The 24,029-nt window shown below is 44.9% G+C and overlaps 2 protein-coding genes and 1 long non-coding RNA gene across 6 annotated transcripts in view; 2 read left to right on the forward strand and 1 right to left on the reverse strand.

Moving 5' to 3' along the window:
- setx (senataxin) overlaps positions 1–2,199 on the forward strand; it is a 67,818-nt gene extending 65,619 nt beyond the window's left edge. The window contains 2 exon segments of the mRNA XM_046290331.1: positions 136–223; positions 315–2,199. Of these exon segments, the coding sequence (XP_046146287.1) occupies positions 136–223; positions 315–1,022 (796 nt within the window). The 3' untranslated portion in view covers positions 1,023–2,199.
- A 128-nt stretch (positions 2,200–2,327) lies between these two features.
- LOC123989371 lies at positions 2,328–3,664 on the forward strand. Its single transcript, XR_006830556.1, has 2 exons — positions 2,328–2,469; positions 2,547–3,664. It is a non-coding gene; the product is annotated as an uncharacterized LOC123989371 (long non-coding RNA).
- Positions 3,665–9,380: 5,716 nt separating this feature from the next.
- The window catches only part of ntng2b (netrin g2b), a 135,516-nt gene continuing 120,867 nt past the window's right edge, over positions 9,381–24,029 (reverse strand). For all 4 annotated transcript variants that reach the window (XM_046290334.1, XM_046290333.1, XM_046290332.1 and 1 more), the window contains 3 exons: positions 13,936–14,103; positions 12,035–12,169; positions 9,381–10,478 (listed from right to left, as the gene is read on the reverse strand). In XM_046290334.1, the coding sequence (XP_046146290.1) occupies positions 10,258–10,478; positions 12,035–12,169; positions 13,936–14,103 (524 nt within the window). In that variant the 3' untranslated portion in view covers positions 9,381–10,257. The remainder of the gene's footprint in view (positions 10,479–12,034; positions 12,170–13,935; positions 14,104–24,029) is intronic.

Consider the following 24,029-nt stretch of genomic DNA (forward strand, 5'->3'; position numbering starts at 1 on the left):
ACCAGGCCGTATACTTGGTAATGATATAACAAATTGGATTTATGTAATGCTTTACGCAAAGTAGTATTCATACTTTGAGTACTGTGCTTACCTGGGGTATGGGTATAGTTTCTGATCTATGCTGGACCCCCCCAGATTCCTGGGGAATCGCCAGAGGTTGAATGTGACCATCACCCGGGCCAAGTTTAGCCTGTTCATTCTGGGCCATCTACGGACACTCCAGGTAATTGGCTCCACCTCCTGTATCTGTATGGAGGCCTGTGTCTGGTTGCATTTCCTTTTCCAGCCTCGTGTTGATTGTGTGTCTGTCCTAGGAAAACCAAGACTGGAGTGCGCTCATCAAGGATGCTGCGACACGAGACGTCATTATATCAACGAATGAGATGACCTTCAAGACGGACGCCAGGAAGATCTTCAAAAAGGAGCTGACCAGGAGCTCGTCTTACCCCCTCAGAGAACCAGGCCCTCCCTCTGCTGCCCCCTGTCCCACCGCCGATCCCCCCAGGCCTGCTCCCTTCCAGCTACGCCGCTCTTCCGAGCCAGCCCTGTTCGCCCAGGGCAGGGACTCCCCCCAGCAGCCCTGGTCGGCATCCCCTCCCCAGGACGCTGACAGGCCCAGAGACCCCCGTCTGGTAGTCCAGACACCCCAGCATAGACCAGACTGGAATCCGGGAGCTGAAAGAATCAGACTCCCACAAGCCGAGATCAGAAGAGACCCACGAGCTGAGAGGGATCCACAAGGATGCAACAGCCCAGAACAGCGTCACCCAACTGGGTACCAAAACCAGAGATGGGCTGTCAGGGAGAGGGACAGAGAGCAACACCGTTCACCAATCACCGCGCCATACCCAGGAGATGGAGTCAACAGACCACCGAGGGACCCCAGTCAGAGAGACTATAATCGCTACAGTGCTACAGCCTTCAACCACCACACACACACTCACCCCCGGAAACGAGACCCAGACCCCCGATGGATCCCTCCCACCCACTCCAAGAGGGGGAGAGAGAGGACTGACCACTGACTCTGTTTTGGTTTGTTTTTTTATTGGTATGCTTTCTGATAAATTCAGGGAATGGGAACGAGAGTGGAAGGGCAAGAGATTACGCAGAGTAGTTTGGTTGTCGAACAGTCAGTCAAAAACATCACTGTTCACCATCTCAAGCAGTAATATGATGCTGTTGTATCATTTACAAGTCAGTTAATTTTATTTCTGTAATAAATGTAATTGTTTTTGTAATAAGCTGTTTAATGACTGTTATGGCTGGAGTATGTGGGTTGGCCACTGGCCTCTCTAAAAAACTGCCCTTTGTTTGGACAGTGGGGGCGGGGCCTTTTGAAAGGGCACTTGTACTATAACATTGGTACTTGTGTGTTTCCAGTTTATTACTGAGAGATGTAACCAGGGTAATGCACTGTGCCTGTGACTTTTATTCATTTTCTTTTTTTGGTTCACAATTTTATAATTTCCTAATCTCATTTTCTTACGTGCTCTGCATTTGTATAGAAATGTTCTGGACTTCATAAAAGCGCAAAGACTAATGTCACTGGTACTCGATGTTTGATACCTGGTTATTTATCAGTAGTATAGCCCACTTAACAGAATGGCTGTTACATTACAATTTTAAGTACACACTATTTCCACTTATAACATATATTAAGTGCAAAAGTATATCTCGTCAGCCATAGTTATTTGACTATAGGCAATTATTTTAGTTTTATTTTGCTTTTAAAGTGTCGTCCTTGTTTAGCACCAGGATGCTGATTAACTGAGGCAATTAAGGTTACATTTTGTGATTGAAATGGGCCTGGTTGTTACATTAAGCATCTTTCTAGAATGTGTAACATGGACCCATACGTAGTCTTAAGTGAGCGCTGTAGCTGGAGAATGTGGGACAGATGTTGTCGTTTCTAAATAGGGAGACATGTTGTACAGTAGTTAAATGCCATTTTATGCCCCGGAGAAGCTTTGACATCTCTGGTCACTTTCTTCTGCTGGTTTATCTGTACGGTATTGGATGCACTTTTATTTGCTGTATCACACTGTGCATTTACACAAGCTCATGTTCACACACACAACTCTATCAACAAAACTCATTTTAAGTTCCCTTTCTTGTCGACAGAGACGAGGTTATATGTATTATTCACCGCTGTTGGACTTCAGGCCAGCTACCTCCTGAAGAATACATGGCTTTATTCCTTCTGCGTGTCACCTGTCACGATACTGTCCAGTGTTTAGAAGGTAATGGTTCAGTGAAGAATACATGGCTTTATTCCTTCTGCGTGTCACCTGTCACGATACTGTCCAGTGTTTAGAAGGTAATTTCAGTGAAGAATACATGGCTTTATTCCTTCTGCGTGTCACCTGTCACGATACTGTCCAGTGTTTAGAAGGTAATGGTTCAGTGAAGAATACATGGCTTTATTCCTTCTGCGTGTCACCTGTCACGATACTGTCCAGTGTTTAGAAGGTAATGGTTCAGTGAAGAATACATGGCTTTATTCCTTCTGCGTGTCACCTGTCACGATACTGTCCAGTGTTTAGAAGGTAATGGTTCAAATAATTTCTTCATTTCAATGCAATATAGTTTCTGGGAGAAATAGTTTTTCTAAGACGTGTGCCCCAAAAGAACCACAGTGCCAGTTTAAACCAAATCAAGTATGTAGATATTTTTTAAGTTGATAAATGAATCCTCTTATTTGAAATTGAACAATTGTTTACATTTAATTTTAATCTGCAAAATGATTTGATTTGTTTGCAATCGGTGCTTGTTCACCTGGGGCATGTTCAACAGGACTCATTGTTTTGGAACGTTCAAAAAACAAACATGCATCTCTGACATGCAGAATAAGGAGTCGCGTTGGCTCTACTTGTGGAATCTTATCTGCATCTTTCGAGAAAATGTTCGTATTGTATATTGTTCACCAAACCAATCAGCTGATTCCGTCTCTAAAGTTTTACGGAAACTAAATTGACCATGGTCAACATTGTATGCTTTGTTTTTCTGAACCATTGCTAAAATAGTGGTCAAATAAAAATGTGCATTTTGTTATAGGCATCTTTCACTTTACACACTTTACACAGGTAGATGGTACAACTCATCATACCACAATCCTTTCACCAGTTCTGATCGGCGTAGGTACAACTTTCCTCTAAGGCCATAGTTTCCATTCTCCTAATGCTTGTGTAGGACTCTGTGGTAGGGGAATCTGGTCCTAGATCAGTGCAGTTCAGCCAGGACAACGCCCACGCTGGTCTCTGATCTGTGCTCCATCTCCCAGAGGATCTCCCCCACACGTCTCAGTTCATCCCACTGCCCTTCATGTTAACAATACAGACTTCTTCTGAAGCGGAGCCCAGAATAGAGATGCCTTACAGACAGACTAGAACAGGATTGTATTTTACCACCGCCTGAATGTCTTTTCTGTCTTATTACATGCTGACACCCACCCACTTTTTTGTAGTTTTTTTTTTTCATTCCTCCCAGGTGCTCTTGGTGCTTTTGTCTAAATGTGTTCATCCTGTTACGGCGTGAGTGCATTTCACCTGTAGTTCTCTTGTTTACATCCAATGTCACCGACTCCACTAACACGGGGAACTACTTTCTCAATGAAGTGTTTATTTTTTAATAAAATTCTACTCCAAATAAAGGATGCCACACAGTACCTAGGGTGTCATTAGGATGATCCTTTAAACCCTGGGTTTCCACGCCAATGACGATCTCTTAGTGGGAGAAACATAGAAATAGTGTTTCAGGGGTCTTCCTATTCTAGTAAGTCTATTTCTATGTGGAGACCATTATGTTTTGGCCTATTATTGTCATTTTGTTCTCAGAACCTTATGGGTATTTACATGTTTGTTAGGACATTATGGTGCCATTTTTGGTTTAATTTCAGTTCTTCCTAATTCCCAATGGAACTGAGCTGGATGTGTTGGTGTCAATTACATTTAAGTCATTTAGCAGACGCTCTTATCCAGAGCGACTTACAAATCATGTCCGCTCCTTTTCTGTTTGCATAAAACATGTCTGACCTGAATGAAATTACATAGGTGAGAGTGGAGTATGTTCAACCATTTTTTTTACATTCAGCATCACTACGTCAAGGGAAATGTAGTATTCTTTCTAACGATATCTACATATACACTATATATACAGAAGTATGTGGACAACCTTTAGTGGATTCTGATTTTTCAGCCACACCTGTTGCTGGCAGGTGTATAAATTCCAGCACGCATCCATGCAATCGCCATAGACAAACACTGGCAGTAGAATGGCCTTCATGAAAAGCTCAGTGACTTTCAACATGGCACTGTCACAGGATGCCATCTTTCCAACAAGTCATTTCGTCAAATTTCTGCCCTGCTGGCGCTACCCCGGGAAACTGGAAGTGCTGTGATTGTAAAGTGGAAATGTGTAGTCTAGGAGCTACAACAGCTCAGCCTCGAAGTGGAAGCCACACAAGCGCACAGAATGGGACCGCCTAGTGCTGAAGCGTGTAAAACATCTTCTGTCCTCGATTGCAACAGTCATTACTGATTTCCAAACTGCCTCTGGAAGCAATGTCAGCACAATAACTGTTCGTTGGGAGCTTCATGAAATGGGTTTCCATGGCCGAGCAGCTGCAAACAAGCCATGCGCAATGCCAAGCGTCTGCTGGAGTGGTGTAAAGCTCACCGCCATTGGACTCTGGAGCAGTGGAAACGTGTTCTCTGGATTGATGAATGCGCTTCACCATCTGGGTTTGGCAGATACCGGAGAACGATACCTGCCCGACTGCATAGTGCTAACTGTGAAGTTTGTAAGAGGAATAATGGTCTGGTCCTTTTTGTCATGGTTTGGGTTAGGCCCCTTAGTTCCAGTGAAGGGAAATTTTAATGCTACAGCACACAATAACATTCTACAAATTCTGTGCTTCTGACTTTATTGAAACCGTTTGGGGAAGAACCTTTCCTATTTCTGTGCACAAAGCGAGGTCCATACAGAAATGGTTTGTTGATCGGTGTGTAAGAACTTGACTGGCCTGCACACAGCCCTGACTTCAACCTCATATACCGTTGAGATGAATTGGAATGTCGACTGCGAGCCAGGTCTAATTGCCCAACATCAGTGCCTGACCTCACTAATGCTCTTGTGGCTGAATGGAAGTTTGTGGAAATATTGAATCAAATATTGCTCAGATACCGGAAGTTGTAAATTCAAATACACTTTATTACAAAGTAACAGAGCTGAGGAATTCCATGGAACAACTGACTTTTTCTTGTTACAGACCTCAGGCTTTGTAGGTTTCCACCTTCAAATAACACAGTCACTCTTCTCTATGTAGATAATTAACTCCCCTTGGCTTTGAGCCACCAATATTTTGTCTCAATTCTTGCTTGTTAACGCCCACATCTGCTTCAGTTTAGATTATATTGGTGGCGGCGCCATAGTGTTCATCTAAAAAATAATACATTTATTGCATATATACTTTCCCAGTATAAGTGCTTTTCTAATAATACTTGATTAGTACAACCATGGATTATTTTACATTTTCTGTTTCTGTTGTGTTTTTACAGTTCTAGTGGTTATTGACCCAGTCTGTACACTCTATGGATTCTGTTTCTGTTGTGTTTTTACAGTTCTAGTGGTTATTGACCCAGTCTGTACACTCTCTTATGGATTCTGTTTCTGTTGTGTTTTTACAGTTCTAGTGGTTATTGACCCAGTCTGTACACTCTCTTATGGATTCTGTTTCTGTTGTGTTTTTACAGTTCTAGTGGTTATTGACCCAGTCTGTACACTCTATGGATTCTGTTTCTGTTGTGTTTTTACATTTCTAGTGGTTATTGACCCAGTCTGTACACTCTCTTGTGGATTCTGTTTCTGTTGTGTTTTTACAGTTCTAGTGGTTATTGACCCAGTCTGTACACTCTCTTGTGGATTCTGTTTCTGTTGTGTTTTTACATTTCTAGTGGTTATTGACCCAGTCTGTACACTCTCTTATGGATTCTGCTTCTGTTGTGTTTTTACAGTTCTAGTGGTTATTGACCCAGTCTGTACACCCTCTTATGGATTCTGTTTCTGTTGTGTTTTTACAGTTCTAGTGGTTATTGACCCAGTCTGTACACTCTCTTGTGGATTCTGTTTCTGTTGTGTTTTTACATTTCTAGTGGTTATTGACCCAGTCTGTACACTCTCTTATGGATTCTGTTTCTGTTGTGTTTTTACATTTCTAGTGGTTATTGACCCAGTCTGTACACTCTATGGATTCTGTTTCTGTTGTGTTTTTACATTTCTAGTGGTTATTGACCCAGTCTGTACACTCTATGGATTCTGTTTCTGTTGTGTTTTTACATTTCTAGTGGTTATTGACCCAGTCTGTACACTCTATGGATTCTGTTTCTGTTGTGTTTTTACATTTCTAGTGGTTATTGACCCAGTCTGTACACTCTCTTATGGATTCTGTTTCTGTTGTGTTTTTACAGTTCTAGTGGTTATTGACCCAGTCTGTACACTCTCTTATGGATTCTGTTTCTGTTGTGTTTTTACAGTTCTAGTGGTTATTGACCCAGTCTGTACACTCTCTTATGGATTCTGTTTCTGTTGTGTTTTTACAGTTCTAGTGGTTATTGACCCAGTCTGTACACTCTCTTGTGGATTCTGTTTCTGTTGTGTTTTTACAGTTCTAGTGGTTATTGACCCAGTCTGTACACTCTCTTATGGATTCTGTTTCTGTTGTGTTTTTACAGTTCTAGTGGTTATTGACCCAGTCTGTACACTCTCTTATGGATTCTGTTTCTGTTGTGTTTTTACAGTTCTAGTGGTTATTGACCCAGTCTGTACACCCTCTTATGGATTCTGCTTCTGTTGTGTTTTTATAGGTCCAATGGTTAACTCTTTGTTTATCCAGCTCTGTCCATTCACCTGAGCTCAGTCTTTATTCTGCTTACACATGTCTTATTCATTAGCCCTATGTTTTCTGTCTGAATATGTCTGGGAGGTAATTTCTAGATACTTGTAAATCAAACAGTCATGAATTTTTCACCTGCAGTAATGTTCCAACATCTCGTGGAAAGCCTTCCCAGGAAGAGTGGATGATGTTATAGCAGCAAAGGGGGGACCAACTCCATATTTATGCCCATGGTTTTAGAATGAGATGTTCAACGACCAGGTATCCACATACTTTTGGTCATGTAGTGTATTTCAGGATGTTGTGTATCCCTGGAAATAATCAGAATTAATGTAAACATAAACGGTTGTCTAAACAGTGGTCTATTGGCCCACTTACCCCGGGTATGGGGTAAGTTTAGCATGGATCCACCTCGGGGGTAAGTGTGTGATGTCCTGTGACATCAGGGCATGGTGCTGGTAGGTCAAAGTTTAATTCATGGAATGCGGTATCGTATATCTTAAATGTAGGGCTACATTCAGATATAGATCTCTGTTCAAAATCACTTACCGTTCCATTTCTTGACCAGTTGTCTGGGACAAGTATGTAGTTTCAGTGTGCAAGGACTCTGCATTTTGAGGCTACTAAGCCCATGAAATCAGTCTGAAATCATTGACATGTTCATCAAGCTCAGACTCCATGTCATCAGATAAGACCTCGTGTGCCTCTGCTACTCTATCCTCTCCTTCACATGTTAGTTTTCTTTTTTGTCATTGTGCCTCTTCAGTGTCATTCCGTCTATTTTGTCATCCCTTGCTGCTGCTCAAGGGGACTCTTATGTCACTAAATTGGCTGCTCTCTCAAGAACCTCAAGGGTGGCTACACCCCTGCTTGTTTTACTTGTGTATACAGAGGGCTTGATGCACTGTAACAATAAGTTAATATGCATGACACATTGCAAAACTACTATGCATAAAATTCATTAGGGATGCAGAATATATCGGTGAGCATTTCGGAATCGGGCGGTATTAATTTAACGCCGATGTGCAAACCCGATGTCAAAGCTGATGTGCATATACCTATATAACGTAGGTACATGACGTGCATATACCTATATAACATAGGTACATGACGTGCATATACCTATATAACGTAGGTACATGACGTGCATATACCTATATAACGTAGGTACATGACGTGCATATACCTATATAACGTAGGTACATGACGTGCATAGACCTATATAACGTAGGTACATGACGTGCATAGACCTATATAACGTAGGTACATGACGTGCATAGACCTATATAACGTAGGTACATGACGTGCATAGACCTATATAGCGTAGGTACATGACGTGCATAGACCTATATAGCGTAGGTACATGACGTGCATAGACCTATATAGCGTAGGTACATGACGTGCATAGACCTATATAGCGTAGGTACATGACGTGCATAGACCTATATAGCGTAGGTACATGACGTGCATAGACCTATATAGCGTAGGTACATGACGTGCATAGACCTATATAGCGTAGGTACATGACGTGCATAGACCTATATAGCGTAGGTACATGACGTGCATAGACCTATATAACGTAGGTACATGACGTGCATAGACCTATATAGCGTAGGTACATGACGTGCATAGACCTATATAGCGTAGGTACATGACGTACATAGACCTATATAACGTAGGTACATGACGTAATGATGCCACGAAAAATATGATGAAATCTTGGTTGTGAATGAAACGACTGAACAAATGAACAATGAAACGGCACAGCAAGTAAGTGAAAGAAATAACTTTGTTGTGTGTGTGTGTGTGTGTTTCAACTATTTTAACTACTACAATGCTTAAAATGACTCCAATGTTTTAAATTGGTTATCGGTGTCAAGTTCTTTGGCAAGGAAAATATTGGATATCAGTATCGGCCAAAAAATGTCATATGCATCCCAAACACTGACCAAATGTAATCATTGGTGGCCATTGGCTCAACTTACCCCCAAGGCAAACAGTCTGACTGTATAAGCCCACACAGCTACAAGGATGGACTTTCATGCTAAGTTTAGCACCTCGTTTTGTAGCTTGAAGAGAACCCAACTGATGTACAAAACAATCGTAAAACGATCTACTTTGGTTTAGACACAAGCATCATGAAACACATTCATCTGACTTTGAGACAATCTATTTTTTATTTTACCTAACTTACTTACCATTTTTTCCATGTGGATTTTTCCTTCACAGACTATGAAATGATGACCTCTTTCTAGATATTTGTTCACATGATTCATTTGGTGTACGGTTTCCTAGAAGTAAGGGATGGCTCAACTTACCCCACTCCCCTACCAATAAATGAGTTCATCTTTTTGTACTTTTCTGCAACCTAGACACTTCCACTGGAGTAGACAACTGACCGTTTTGGTCGTGACACATTTGTTCTCTTGAAAGAATGTACAAGTAAAAACAAATAACACACATTTACCGTGAAGTTTACAGTGTAATAAAATGCTCATCTGGAATAGTTCATTTATTATAACTTCAAACAAAAATAATCTCTACAAAAACTATTCAAATAATGTCATATTGATACTTTTCTTTTTTTTCTCTTCTTTCAGACTGTTAAGTTTAAATTCTGTTTTACTCCTGAATACTGTGTGAAGATAAAATCTTGCTAAACTGTGGCGACTCATTCCTATAACAACCATTATAGTGACTAAAATCTTAATATTGATAACCCTCTGGATATTGTAATAATGATGTATAATCTCAGCGTCTGTCGGTGGGCACATAAACATACAATAACAACTGAAGAAGATGAAATAAAAAAATGTCAAAGGTGAAAACAAGTCTGTAATTTTGAGTCGAAGATGTGAAACCTGGTTTACAGTATATTCTACATAGACCTCAGCAGCAGCCCAGCCCTCCCCAAGTCTAAGCCAAACACTCCCCGTCTGTCTGTCTGGAGCAGTAAGTGCAGGGTCTCGAAGAGGGGCACATTAACTCAATGTATTAAGACAAAGGAAATGTACTTGTGTTACATCAGCAATTCCTCCCTTTTCTTCATAGTGAACAGTAGTGATTTAAAGTGTTAAACGAACAGTCGTTTGCTCGTTTAATAATAATTATGCTATTTGGTATGAAATGGAGATTCCTCCAGCTCAAGATTAAAGGGAGAGAGACGGGGGGTTTGGTTGTATGATTCTCCTCCACCTTCCTCTGTTCTCTCTGAAGTCATTCTCTTGTTTTACTCTCACACGTTCCCCGAGTGAGTTGTGTGTGTGTGTGTGTGTGGGTGTGTATTTGCAGACCTTTCCCAACCTAACCTACTCTAAGGATCCACACACACAACAGTTCCCCCTGTGTTTGAGGGGGCAGCAGGTGACTCAGTGTGCAGTTAAAGTGGCCAGAAGGTGGGGTAGCAGGACACAGAGCAGTAGGGGGGCGAGGAGGTGGGGGGTACAGGCCGTGTTGCAGGCCTTGTCCCCCTCGCAGCGTGACTGTTGGCACAGCACGCCCTTAAACTCTGGGGGACAGATACACTTCTGGTTCTGGGAGCACGTCCCGCCGTTCTGACATGGGAGCAGTTCTTCGTCACACACGTTGGCTGAGAGAGGGGGAGGGAGAAGGAGAGAGAGGTGAATGAAGTGATGGAGACGGTGAGGATGGAGGTAGAGAAGGTGTGGATGAGGTAGAGGGAGAGAAGAGGATAAAGCGAGAGAGGAGGTTGAGGAAGGTGATTGAAGGGATACAGGAAAGAGAGGGAGATATAGTGGCAAAACAACACGGTTCCATGAAAGATAAAAGGAGGATGGGGGAGTAAAGAGCAAAGAGAATAAAGAGAGGAGTAAAATAGGAGAGAGAGATCGGGCGAAGATGAGAAGAGGAGTAAAATAGGAGAGAGAGATCGGGGAAAGATGAGGAGTAAAATAGGAGAGAGAGATCGGGGGAAGATGAGAAGAGGAGTAAAATAGGAGAGAGAGATCGGGGGAAGATGAGAAGAGGAGTAAAATAGGAGAGAGAGATCGGGGGAAGATGAGAAGAGGAGTAAAATAGGAGAGAGAGATCGGGGGAAGATGAGAAGAGTAAAATAGGAGAGAGAGATCGGGGGAAAATGAGAAGAGGAGTAAAATAGGAGAGAGCGATCGGGGGAAGATGAGAAGAGGAGTAAAATAGGAGAGAGAGATCGGGGGAAGATGAGAAGAGGAGTAAAATAGGAGAGAGAGATCGGGGGAAGATGAGAAGAGGAGTAAAATAGGAGAGAGAGATCGGGGGAAGATGAGAAGAGGAGTAAAATAGGAGAGAGAGATCGGGGGAAGATGAGAAGAGGAGTATTGCCACAGAAATAACAAGATGGGGAAGATAGATGAAGGGAGCAATGAAAGTATATCGATAGAGAGAGGGGGGGGAGAAATAAGAAAATATGAATTATCCTAGCCTCGAGCTCAGCAACGAATAACACCTGCCTTCTCTTTTCTGACATCTTTTTCCCTGTTCTTTTGGAGCAGGCACTTTCTCTGAATCAGAGTAATGTCTCTATTTTGGTTCAGAAGTCTCTTATACATTTCTTAGTTGTCTGTAAATCATAGGCTGAATGAAAAAGCTGTAAACGGGGTGAGAAATAACATGCTGGTAGTTTTTATACTGTACAAGATATTTGGCCTAAAACACAGTGTGTGTTTACAAGAGAGAGTGTGTGTGTGTCACAGCGTGTGTGCATGCATCATGTGTGTGCATGTACGGGTGTGTGACGTAAAGACCTGTGAAGATTTGTAGGGCATGATGACAAAAGTATGCTCAAAGCTTTTATGTTCTGGAGCTCTCTGTGTATCATGCATATTTATGCCACGAAAACCTTTTTACTCTCTCACCTTAATCTAATATGGGATCCACTGTGCTCTACTGATTGACCCAATTGGCTAACTAACAACCTGCAGTAAGGAGGGATTCCAAAGCCAACCTCAGAGAGAAAAGGAGGCTGGGGCTGTATGGTTTTGAGACTGGTCCTATCATATGGGATATGATAGGGGGGAGGAGGGTTAAGGTGTTACACACACAACCCCCCCCCCACATACATACACACACTATCTTCCCCCCCCCACACACATATCTACACCCCACACACAGCCAAGTGCATATCTCCCCCTCCCCCTGTATACTCACAGTAACAGCCTTGTTTCCAGTAGTACCCAGGGAAACAGTCATCACACTTGGGCCCCGTAGCGCCGTCTTTACACTGGCAGAAGCCTGTTCCATTACACCGGTCATGGACAGAACCCATCTGGTTACAGTTACACTCTGGGGAAAGGGGGATAGAGATAGAGGAAGAGGGGGATAGAAAAAGAGGGGTATAGGGGGAGAGGAATGGAGAAAGAGATGGAGGGAGGCAGGCATGTTAGAAAATATAATTATTTTTAAGTTTAAGTTAATTTGGTGTATGTGTGCATGTGTAAAACTCTCTCTCCTGTATTGATTCAATGCCAGTCTCTGTGTGCCAGTAGCCTGGCAGGTGAGCTAATGGGGCCCTCATTTGTGCTGACTCCAAGGCCTGGACCTGCCCCCACTGTGACAGGGTTATCCTCCCGACTCTCCTTGTGCCCCCCTTCTACACTCCTCCAGCTCTCCTCCTACCTTCTTCCCACCCTCCTGCTACCCTCCTCCAGCCCCCCACCTCTCACCTGCAGATGGACTACATCAACACTGGTCAGCTCCACAGAGAATCCAGGAGGACTAATAGTCTGATCTACATTCAGCTCCACAGAGAATCCAGGAGGATTAATAGTCTGATCTACATTCAGCTCCACAGAGAATCCAGGAGGATTAATAGTCTGATCTACATTCAGCTCCACAGAGAATCCAGGAGGATTAATAGTCTGATCTACATTCAGCTCCACAGATAATCCAGGAGGATTAATAGTCTGATCTACATTCAGCTCCACAGAGAATCCAGGAGGATTAATAGTCTGATCTACATTCAGCTCCACAGAGAATCCAGGAGGATTAATAGTCTGATCTACGTTCAGCTCCACAGAGAATCCAGGAGGATTAATAGTCTGATCTACATTCAGCTCCACAGAGAATCCAGGAGGATTAATAGTCTGATCTACATTCAGCTCCACAGAGAATCCAGGAGGATTAATAGTCTGATCTACATTCAGCTCCACAGATAATCCAGGAGGATTAATAGTCTGATCTACATTCAGCTCCACAGAGAATCCAGGAGGATTAATAGTCTGATCTACATTCAGCTCCACAGAGAATCCAGGAGGATTAATAGTCTGATCTACGTTCATCTCCACAGAGAATCCAGGAGGATTAATAGTCTGATCTACATTCAGCTCCACAGAGAATCCAGGAGGATTAATAGTCTGATCTACATTCAGCTCCACAGAGAATCCAGGAGGATTAATAGTCTGATCTACATTCAGCTCCACAGAGAATCCAGGAGGATTAATAGTCTGATCTACATTCAGCTCCACAGAGAATCCAGGAGGATTAATAGTCTGATCTACATTCAGCTCCACAGAGAATCCAGGAGGATTAATAGTCTGATCTACATTCAGCTCCACAGAGAATCCAGGAGGATTAATAGTCTGATCTACATTCAGCTCCACAGAGAATCCAGGAGGATTAATAGTCTGATCTACATTCAGCTCCACAGAGAATCCAGGAGGATTAATAGTCTGATCTACATTCAGCTCCACAGAGAATCCAGGAGGACTAATAGTCTGATCTCAGTGAGTCAGTGTTTTTACTGTCTTTATCTGTTTAGCAGTTTTTTTCTGGCAGTTTGTTTGGAGATGCTGATCTCTAAACTGTATTTCTGATCAATGACATCTTGGTGGATCAACATTCCATACTGTTTGTGTAACACACAATGCCTCATGATTATTCTGCAATACACACACACACACACACACACACACACACACACACACACACACACACACACACACACACACACACACACACACACACACACACACACACACACACACACACACACACACACACACACACACACACACACACACACACACACACACACACACATTGTGACTGACCGATGCAGACACCCTCGTCATCTAGTTCGGCAGATGCGTTTCTGAAGTAGCCCAGTCTGCAGTGCTGGCAGTTCTGTCCTCTGGTATTGTGCTTGCAGCTGACGCACGTCACGATGTTCAGGTAGTCTATGTAGCTGCAGCGGTTAGAGTGGCCGTAGCACTCACAGTCTGGGAACAGAGAGGATAGTTAGTGGCCGTAGCACTCACAGTCTGGGAACAGAGAGGAGAGTTAGTGGTCGTAGCACTCACAGTCTGGGAACAGAGAGGATAGTTAGTGGTTAGTGGTCTGGGAACAGAGAGGATAGTTACTCACAGTCTGGGAACAGAGAGGATCGTTAGTGGTCGTAGCACTCACAGTCTGGGAACAGAGAGGATAGTTAGTGGCCGTAGCACTCACAGTCTGGGAACAGAGAGGGTAGTTAGTGGTCGTAGCACTCATAGTCTGGGAACAGAGAGGGTAGTTAGTGGTCGTAGCACTCACAGTCTGGGAACAGAGAGGAGAGTTAGTGGCCGTAGCACTCACAGTCTGGGAACAAATAGGGTAGTTAGTGGTCGTAGCACTCACAGTCTGGGAACAGAGAGGGTAGTTAGTGGTCGTAGCACTCATAGTCTGGGAACAGAGAGGGTAGTTAGTGGTCGTAGCACTCACAGTCTGGGAACAGAGAGGATAGTTAGTGGCCGTAGCACTCACAGTCTGGGAACAGAGAGGGTAGTTAGTGGTCGTAGCACTCACAGTCTGGGAACAGAGAGGGTAGTTAGTGGTCGTAGCACTCACAGTCTGGGAACAGAGAGGATAGTTAGTGGCCGTAGCACTCACAGTCTGGGAACAGAGAGGGTAATTAGTGGTCGTAGCACTCACAGTCTGGGAACAGAGAGTATCATTAGTGGTCGTAGCACTCACAGTCTGGGAACAGAGAGGGTAGTTAGTGGTCTGGGAACAGAGAGGATAGTTAGTGGCCACTCACAGTCTGGGAACAGAGAGGGTAGTTAGTGGTCGTAGCACTCACAGTCTGGGAACAGAGAGGATAGTTAGTGGCCGTAGCACTCATAGTCTGGGAACAGAGAGAGTAGTTAGTGGTCGTAGCACTCACAGTCTGGGAACAGAGAGGATCGTTAGTGGTCGTAGCACTCACAGTCTGGGAACAGAGAGGGTAGTTAGTGGTCGTAGCACTCAGTCTGGGAACAGAGAGGATCGTTAGTGGTCGTAGCACTCACAGTCTGGGAACAGAGAGGATCGTTAGTGGTCGTAGCACTCACAGTCTGGGAACAGAGAGGATCGTTAGTGGTCGTAGCACTCACAGTCTGGGAACAGAGAGGATCGTTAGTGGTCGTAGCACTCACAGTCTGGGAACAGAGAGGAGAGTTAGTGGTCGTAGCACTCACAGTCTGGGAACAGAGAGGAGAGTTAGTGGTCGTAGCACTCACAGTCTGGGAACAGAGAGGAGAGTTGTGGTGATGAACAGTGGGACATAGGACAGATGTACGTTCAGTACATGGCCAGACAGCAGGCCACAGAGACTGGGGGAATGAAGTTTCTAGTGTTTTCTGTATTGCATGTGTTATAGCGTATTGGTTTGTATGCTGACTTCACAAAATGAATGTCCATATAAATGGACAGTATATTGTATTACATAATGAGCCATAGAGATGGTTGTGGTATGGTGGAGACATGGCATACAGTAGGTGGGGAATGTTAGAGGATGGTTCGGACCAAAGAACGCTAGAGAATGATCCCATTGAGAAACTGTCTCTGGACCACCAGAATTGTTTGAAATCACATCCAGTCGTCGTGGCCCTTATTGTAAGAAACAGTTACAGTAGCTTTAGGTGTATGAATGATTTGGGAACGCTGCAAATATCGTTTGTCCATCTGCGAGTCAAAAGGCATCCTCATCGATTCATTATCTTAGTGTCTGACTCACAACTTGTGAAAGACAGACTTCAGATAACTCCCCCCTCCCCAAGACAGGGGAACGCTGACAGGGCTTTATCAAGCTCTACTGACATCAGTCTATACTGGTGTGTGTATTTCGGGGGGAGGTTGTGTGTGTGTTGTCCTGTGTGTTTGCCTGTTTGTGTTATGCCTGTGTGTATATTTGTGCTTTTTTTGTGTGTGTTTTGTGTAAACATGCACACGTGTGTGTGTGTGTGTGTGTGTGTGTGTGTGTGTGTGTGTGTGTGTGTGTGTGTGTGTGTGTGTGTGTGTGTGTGTGTGTGTGTGTGTGTGTGTGTGTGTGTGTGTGTGTGTGTGTGTATGTGTATGCTGGTCGTGTGTGTGTGTTGTGGTCAGGGATTTGTTTGTGTTTTAATGCAGGGAAGATTAGAGGCCTGGTGTAAAAAGATCCTCATTCCTGACACAACTTCTACCTCCCATTATACAGTAGGTCTTCATCTATTCTCTATCGATCTGATGCTTATATAGGGATGCAGATATGTCTTATCTGCATCCCAAATGGCACCCTATTCCCTATGTAGTGGACTACTTTTGACCAGGGCCCATAGGACTGTGGTCAAAAGTAGTTCACTATGTAGGGTATAGGGTGCCATTTGGAACAGAAGCTATACCTGCTTGTACATATGATACTGTCTGTTCTATACTCCTCAATCTGTGCAGTCCACAGGGTGACTTCCTTCAACTAAGTTTAATTTAATATGGTAAACCAGGAAGCTAAAAACCCATATGTCATAATCACCTGGTTTTATTAATGTATTTACAGACCAAATCTCAATATAGCGCGTCCCCAACCAAACTGTGTGTGTGTGTGTGTGAGTGAATCCTTCCTGTGATATTCTTGGCTGAGGTTTGTACATAATTAAGCTTCAGAAGTCGGCTGCAAAGTGTGTGTGTGCGCTACGAGGCATCGCTGTCCTCTAAAGAGGAGTTTACCAAGCATGTTTATGCAAATACACATTTAAATGCACATTAAAAAGTCTAAGTTTAGCTGTTTAATCAGCCATCAAATTATTATTTTATTATTGTTTGGTTGATGATGCCGCTGAAATATTTCTGGACTGTTTTGAGAGGAGAGAAGAGAGTCACATAAAATACACACACACACACACACGTAAAATGCTTCTCTCAGCTATAAAACAAAGGTTAGGGGAGAAACGTTACACGGTAATTATATATAACTGCCCAATTACTCCACAGACGGCAGAGAGAGAGAGCACCGGGACATAGTTCCACAGACGGCAGAGAGAGAGAGAGCACCGGGACATAGTTCCACAGACGGCAGAGAGAGAGAGCACCGGGACATAGTTCCACAGACGGCAGAGAGAGAGAGAGCACCGGGACATAGTTCCACAGACGGCAGAGAGAGAGAGCACCGGGACATAGTTCCACAGACGGCAGAGAGAGAGAGCACCGGGACATAGTTCCACAGACGGTAGAGAGAGAGAGAGCACCGGGACATAGTTCCACAGACGGCAGAGAGAGAGAGCACCGGGACATAGTTCCACAGACGGCAGAGAGAGAGAGAGCACCGGGACATAGTTCCACAGACGGCAGAGAGAGAGAGCACCGGGACATAGTTCCACAGACGGCAGAGAGAGAGAGAGCACCGGGACATAGTTCCACAGACGGCAGAGAGAGAGAGAGCACCGGGACATAGTTCCACAGACTGCAGAGAGAGAGAGAGCACCGGGACATAGTTCCACAGACGGCAGAGAGAGAGAGAGCACCGGGACATAGTTCCACAGACGGCAGAGAGAGAGAGAGCACCGGGACATAGTTCCACAGACGGCAGAGAGAGAGAGAGAGCACCGGGACATAGTTCCACAGACGGCAGAGAGAGAGAGAGAGCACCGGGACATAGTTCCACAGACGGCAGAGAGAGAGAGAGAGCACCGGGACATAGTTCCACAGACGGCAGAGAGAGAGAGAGAGAGCACCGGGACATAGTTCCACAGACGGCAGAGAGAGCACCGGGACATAGTTCCACAGACGGCAGAGAGAGAGAGCACCGGGACATAGTTCCACAGACGGCAGAGAGAGAGAGAGAGCACCGGGACATAGTTCCACAGACGGCAGAGAGAGCACCGGGACATAGTTCCACAGACGGCAGAGAGAGAGAGCACCGGGACATAGTTCCACAGACGGCAGAGAGAGAGAGAGAGCACCGGGACATAGTTCCACAGACGGCAGAGAGAGAGAGAGAGCACCGGGACATAGTTCCACAGACGGCAGAGAGAGAGAGAGCACCGGGACATAGTTCCACAGACGGCAGAGAGAGCACCGGGACATAGTTCCACAGACGGCAGAGAGAGCACCGGGACATAGTTCCACAGACGGCAGAGAGAGAGAGAGAGCACCGGGACATAGTTCCACAGACGGCAGAGAGAGCACCGGGACATAGTTCCACAGACGGCAGAGAGAGCACCGGGACATAGTTCCACAGACGGCAGAGAGAGCACCGGGACATAGTTCCACAGACGGCAGAGAGAGCACCGGGACATAGTTCCACAGACGGCAGAGAGAGCACCGGGACATAGTTCCACAGACGGCAGAGAGAGAGAGAGCACCGGGACATAGTTCCACAGACGGCAGAGAGAGAGAGAGAGCACCGGGACATAGTTCCACAGACGGCAGAGAGAGAGAGAGAGCACCGGGACATAGTTCCACAGACGGCAGAGAGAGAGAGCACCGGGGCATAGTTCCACAGACGGCAGAGAGAGAGAGAGCACCGGGACATAGTTCCACAGACGGCAGAGAGAGAGAGAGCACCGGGACATGGTTCCACAGACGGCAGAGGGAGAGAGAGCACCGGGACATAGTTCCACAGACGGCAGAGAGAGAGAGAGAGAGCACCGGGACATAGTTCCACAGACGGCAGAGAGAGAGAGAGCACCGGGACATAGTTCCACAGACGGCAGAGAGAGAGAGCACCGGGACATAGTTCCACAAATATATGTAAAGTCAAGATGGGACTTTATTTATGGAAGGCTGTAAAAGAAAATAGTAACAAGGGAGATACTGTTATTTTGAAGGTTTTGTAGGCCTATATTCCTGGACAGTTGTTAAATCTGGGGGACGAAATGATATCTGACACAAGAGAGGTGTTGGACAGGGAGCTAATTGACTTGTTTTAACAGTGAATAGTGATAGCAATGACAAGATAGTGACAGTAACTAGGACATCTTGATGCTTACCTTGTGAGCCAAACAATACCAACGTGATAAGAAATGACACAGTCAGAGAAGGAAGAACTGAAACATGCAGAGCGATGGAATCTTTCCACAGTTTGACAGAAATCTGGTCATTCAGACAGAGACCATTTCCAAAAACTGTTTTTTCTTCGATACTACTCTACTACTGACTCCATGCTACTCAACTAACTCTACTGACTCAATGCTATTCAACTAGCTCTACTGACTCAATGCTATTCAACTAGCTCTACTGACTCAATGCTATTCAACTAGCTCTACTGACTCAATGCTATTCAACTAGCTCTACTGACTCAATGCTATTCAACTAGCTCTACTGACTCAATGCTACTCAACTAACTCAAAACCACTCTACTGACTCAATAACACTCTACTAACTCTTCACTAACTCAACTCAATGCTAGCTACTCCACTAGCACCACTGATGGTAAGCCTACAAAACAGGATTCCATGGCGCTCCAGTGTCCTGTAAGCATCCTCAGTCACTCTCCTGCTAGCTATTCTTGTTCAGTGTCTTACCTTTGAAATCATTGTATATGATCCCATACAACTGTCTGGCCTCAGGCTCTCCTCCTGAGATCAAGAGCTTGAGAATCCCTTTAGGAGATGAACGAATCTTTGTTTTAGATGGGTTTCCTGGATCCAACCTGAGTCAATCTACACACAATACCCCATAATGACAAAGCGAAAAAAGGTTTTTGCAAATTTGTTAAATAAAAAACAGATGTACCTTATTTACATAAATATTTAAGTATTCAGTCCCTTTGCTATGAGACTCGAAATTGAGCTCTAGTGCATCCTGTTTCTGTTCATCATCATTGAGATGTTTCTACATCTTGATTGGGGTCCACCTGTGGTAAATTCAATTGATTGGACATGATTTGGAAACGATCACACCAGTCTATATAAGGTCCCACAGTTGACAGTGCATGTCAGAGAAACAACCAAGCCATGAGGTCGAAGGAATTGACCGTAGAGCTCCGAGACAGGATTGCGTCGAGGCATAGATCTGGGAAAAGGTGACAAAAAATGTCTGCAGCATTGAAGGTCCCCATGAACAGTGGCCTCCATCATTCCTAAATGGAAGACGTTTGGAACCACCAAGACCCTTCCTAGAGCTGGCCGCCCGGCCAAACAGAGCAATCGGGGGAGAAGGGCCTTGGTCAGGGAGGTGACCAAGAACCCAATGGTCACTCTGACAAAGCTCCAGAGTTTCTCTGTGGAGATGGGAGAACCTTCCAGAAGGACAACCATCCACCAATCAGGCCTTTATGGTAGAGTAGCCACTCCTCAGTAAAAGGCACATGAAGGTTCACCTTCCAACAGGACAGCGACCCTAAACGCACAGCCAAGACAACGCAGGAGTGGCTTCGGGACAAGTCTCTGAATGTCTCTGAATTGAGTGGCCCAGGAGTGGCTTCGGGACAAGTCTCTGAATTGAGTGGCCCAGGAGTGGCTTTGGGACAAGTCTCTGAATGTCTCTGAATTGAGTGGCCCAGGAGTGGCTTCGGGACAAGTCTCTGAATGTCTCTGAATTGAGTGGCCCAGGAGTGGCTTTGGGACAAGTCTCTGAATGTCTCTGAATTGAGTGGCCCAGGAGTGGCTTTGGGACAAGTCTCTGAATGTCTCTGAATTGAGTGGCCCAGGAGTGGCTTTGGGACAAGTCTCTGAATGTCTCTGAATTGAGTGGCTTCGGGATCTGAATGTCTCTGAATTGAGTGGCCCAGGAGTGGCTTTGGGACAAGTCTCTGAATGTCTCTGAATTGAGTGGCCCAGGAGTGGCTTCGGGACAAGTCTCTGAATGTCTCTGAATTGAGTGGCCCAGGAGTGGCTTTGGGACAAGTCTCTGAATGTCTCTGAATTGAGTGGCCCAGGAGTGGCTTTGGGACAAGTCTCTGAATGTCTCTGAATTGAGTGGCCCAGGAGTGGCTTCGGGACAAGTCTCTGAATGTCTCTGAATTGAGTGGCTTTGGGACAAGTCTCTGAATGTCTCTGAATTGAGTGGCCCAGGAGTGGCTTTGGGACAAGTCTCTGAATGTCTCTGAATTGAGTGGCCCAGGAGTGGCTTCGGGACAAGTCTCTGAATGTCTCTGAATTGAGTGGCTTTGGGACAAGTCTCTGAATGTCTCTGAATTGAGTGGCCCAGGAGTGGCTTCGGGACAAGTCTCTGAATGTCTCTGAATTGAGTGGCTTCGGGATCTGAATGTCTCTGAATTGAGTGGCCAGAACCCGGACTTGAACTCGATCAAACATCTCTGGAGAGACCTGAAAATAGCTGTGCAGCGACGCTCCTTGAAAGGATCTGCAGAGAAGAACGGAAGAAACTCCCCAAATACAGGTGTGCCAAGCTTGTAGCATCATACCCAAGAAGACCCGAGGCTGTAATGACAGCCCAAGGTGCTTCAAAAAAGTACTGATTTAAAAATCTGTTTTTTCTTTGTAATTAGGGGGTATTGTGTTAGATTGATGAGGGGGAAAAAAACAATTGAATCCATTATAGAATAAGGTTGTAACGTAACAAAATGTGGAAAAAGTGAAGGGGTCTGAATCCTTTCCAAATGCATTGTATGGAGAGGTAGGTCCATACAGATATACATCTAGAAAGGGTGATGTTATGGAGCAGAACCCCAATGTCCTGCAATGGAACAGTTTGTCAGACATCTTGCTTGAGGGCAGTTCTAAACCAGCTAGTTTCATCTTTATGGGTTGGTCATCACCTAGTTATACAGTATTAAGGATATGGCTTGGGAGAGGTGGAGTCTACCGGATCCTAGCCTACATGGTATGTACACTACACACTAGCCAATGTACAGTACTTGAGTTCTACCTTTCTTTTTTGAAAACTCTCCCTCCTCTTCACTCTCTTCCTCCTCCCACTTTTTCTTCTTCTTCTCCTCTCTCCCAGGGGGCTCTAATGTCTCCTGACCCCAGATTTCCCATTCAGGGGGGTTTGGGAACTTCCTCTGGATCACCACAGAGGAAGAGTGAGAGATCTGAAATCTATTGCTCTACAGGTTGATTAGTGCTGTCTGACTGTTCCCAGTAGCTCCAACTTCGACAGACTTCGACTGATCAACAGCTTTACATTGACTGGTCATGTCTGAAGGAGAATCTACTGTACTCCAACTTGTATTTGCTTTTGAACTATACACATCTATGCACTGGTCTATACCAACTCATACATTCACTAGCACTACACACTAGCTCCATACATGTACAACTCATCTAGGGAAGATACCTTCAGGGTTGCTTTCTGTGTCCTCCTCTTTCTCCTCTTGCTCTCCTTCTTTCTCAGAAGGTTTTCCCATCTCCTCTACTTCAGGAGTAGGAGAGACTGTGAGCACTAAAATGTCACATCATTAGTTTTGTTTGTTCATTAGTGTTTTTGTTTGTTCCTTCGTTCATTCTCTTTTCATTCATCTATTCATCCATCCATTATACTATTGTACCTACGATTGTACTAGTCCAGTCTGGTTCATAGCAACACAATGAGTTCTAAAACTACTAACTAATGAAGTCCATTGAAATCCTACACAATGACAGATACCTTCTGCCTCAATCTCCTTCTCTTTCTCCACCACTGCTTCCCTTTCTCTCAGTCCCTCAGAGGGCCACTCTCTCTCCAGGGCCCTCTTCCTCAGGTTGGGGGGGAACTGTGAATGTCAGAAAGGGTCCAAAAAACAGACACATCACAATTTGTTCACTTCGCCTTGCCCCCCCCCATATGAGCTAGAATTTACAGGTCACGCTAGAAAGAGAATATTGTTTTTCCCACTTTCTCAAATGATTTCACACAGCTAGAAAGCTGTAACCTTTATATCTCTCCTTCTCTGTTGTCTTCTCGTTCTTTTCCTCCATCCGCTCCACTTTCCTAGAGGGCTTCTCGCTTTTCCCAGAGTCCTCTGCTTCAGGTTTTGGGGAGGCTGTGTGCGAGTACCAGTGAAACATGAGTACTCTCAGAATGTATTTTTTTTACCATCAGGGTGGGACAGAGGGGACAGTTTCTTTGTACTGCACATCATATGGCTACTTCATCATAGTCACGGCTCAATTAACTAATGGCATGCTAATATGAACTATGACAATAGCAGGCTCTTGACAGACCTCATCTATCATAGATTTTCTTTTCTTTACCTGAAAGTTGTTGAGTAATGTGTATTACTCTGTCTGTTCACAACATCATGGCAACAAGTAGTCTTCTACACGTGAATGTTCCATTACGCTCTAAATTCAATGCACAACGATAAGGCCTGTACCTTTTTCCAATCTTTCTCCTCCACTCCCTCTTTCTCTTCCACTCCCTCTTTCTCCTCAACTCCCTCTTTCTCCCCCACTCACTCTTTCTCCCCCACTCACTCTTTCTCCCCCACTCCCTCTTTCTCCTCCACCACGCCCTCTTTCTCCTCCACGCCCTCTTTCTCCTCCACTCCCTCTTTCTCCTCCACTCCCTCTTTCTCCTCTACGCCCTCTTTCTCCTCTACTCCCTCTTTCTCCTCTACGCCCTCTTTCTCCTCTACTCCCTCTTTCTCCTCCACTCCCTCTTTCTCCTCTACCTCCTCTTTCTCCTCTACTCCCTCTACTCCCTCTTTCTCCTCCACTCCCTCTTTCTCCTCCACTCCCTCTTTCTCCTCCACTCCCTTTTTCTCCTCCACCACTCCCTCTTTCTCCTCCACCACGCCCTCTTTCTCCTCCACCACGCCCTCTTTCTCCTCCACGCCCTCTTTCTCCTCCACTCCCTCTCTCCTCCACCACGCCCTCTTTCTCCTCCTCCACTCCCTCGTTCTCCTCCACCACTCCCTCTTTCTACTCCACCACGCCCTCTTTCTCCTCCACCACGCCCTCTTTCTCCTCCTCCACTCCCTCTTTCTCCACCTCCACTTCCTCTTTCTCCTCCACTCCCTTTTCTCCTCCACTTCCTCTTTCTCCTCCAC

This window comes from Oncorhynchus gorbuscha, linkage group LG11 (genome assembly GCF_021184085.1).
Source record: "Oncorhynchus gorbuscha isolate QuinsamMale2020 ecotype Even-year linkage group LG11, OgorEven_v1.0, whole genome shotgun sequence".
Classification (NCBI taxonomy): Eukaryota; Metazoa; Chordata; class Actinopteri; order Salmoniformes; family Salmonidae; genus Oncorhynchus; species Oncorhynchus gorbuscha.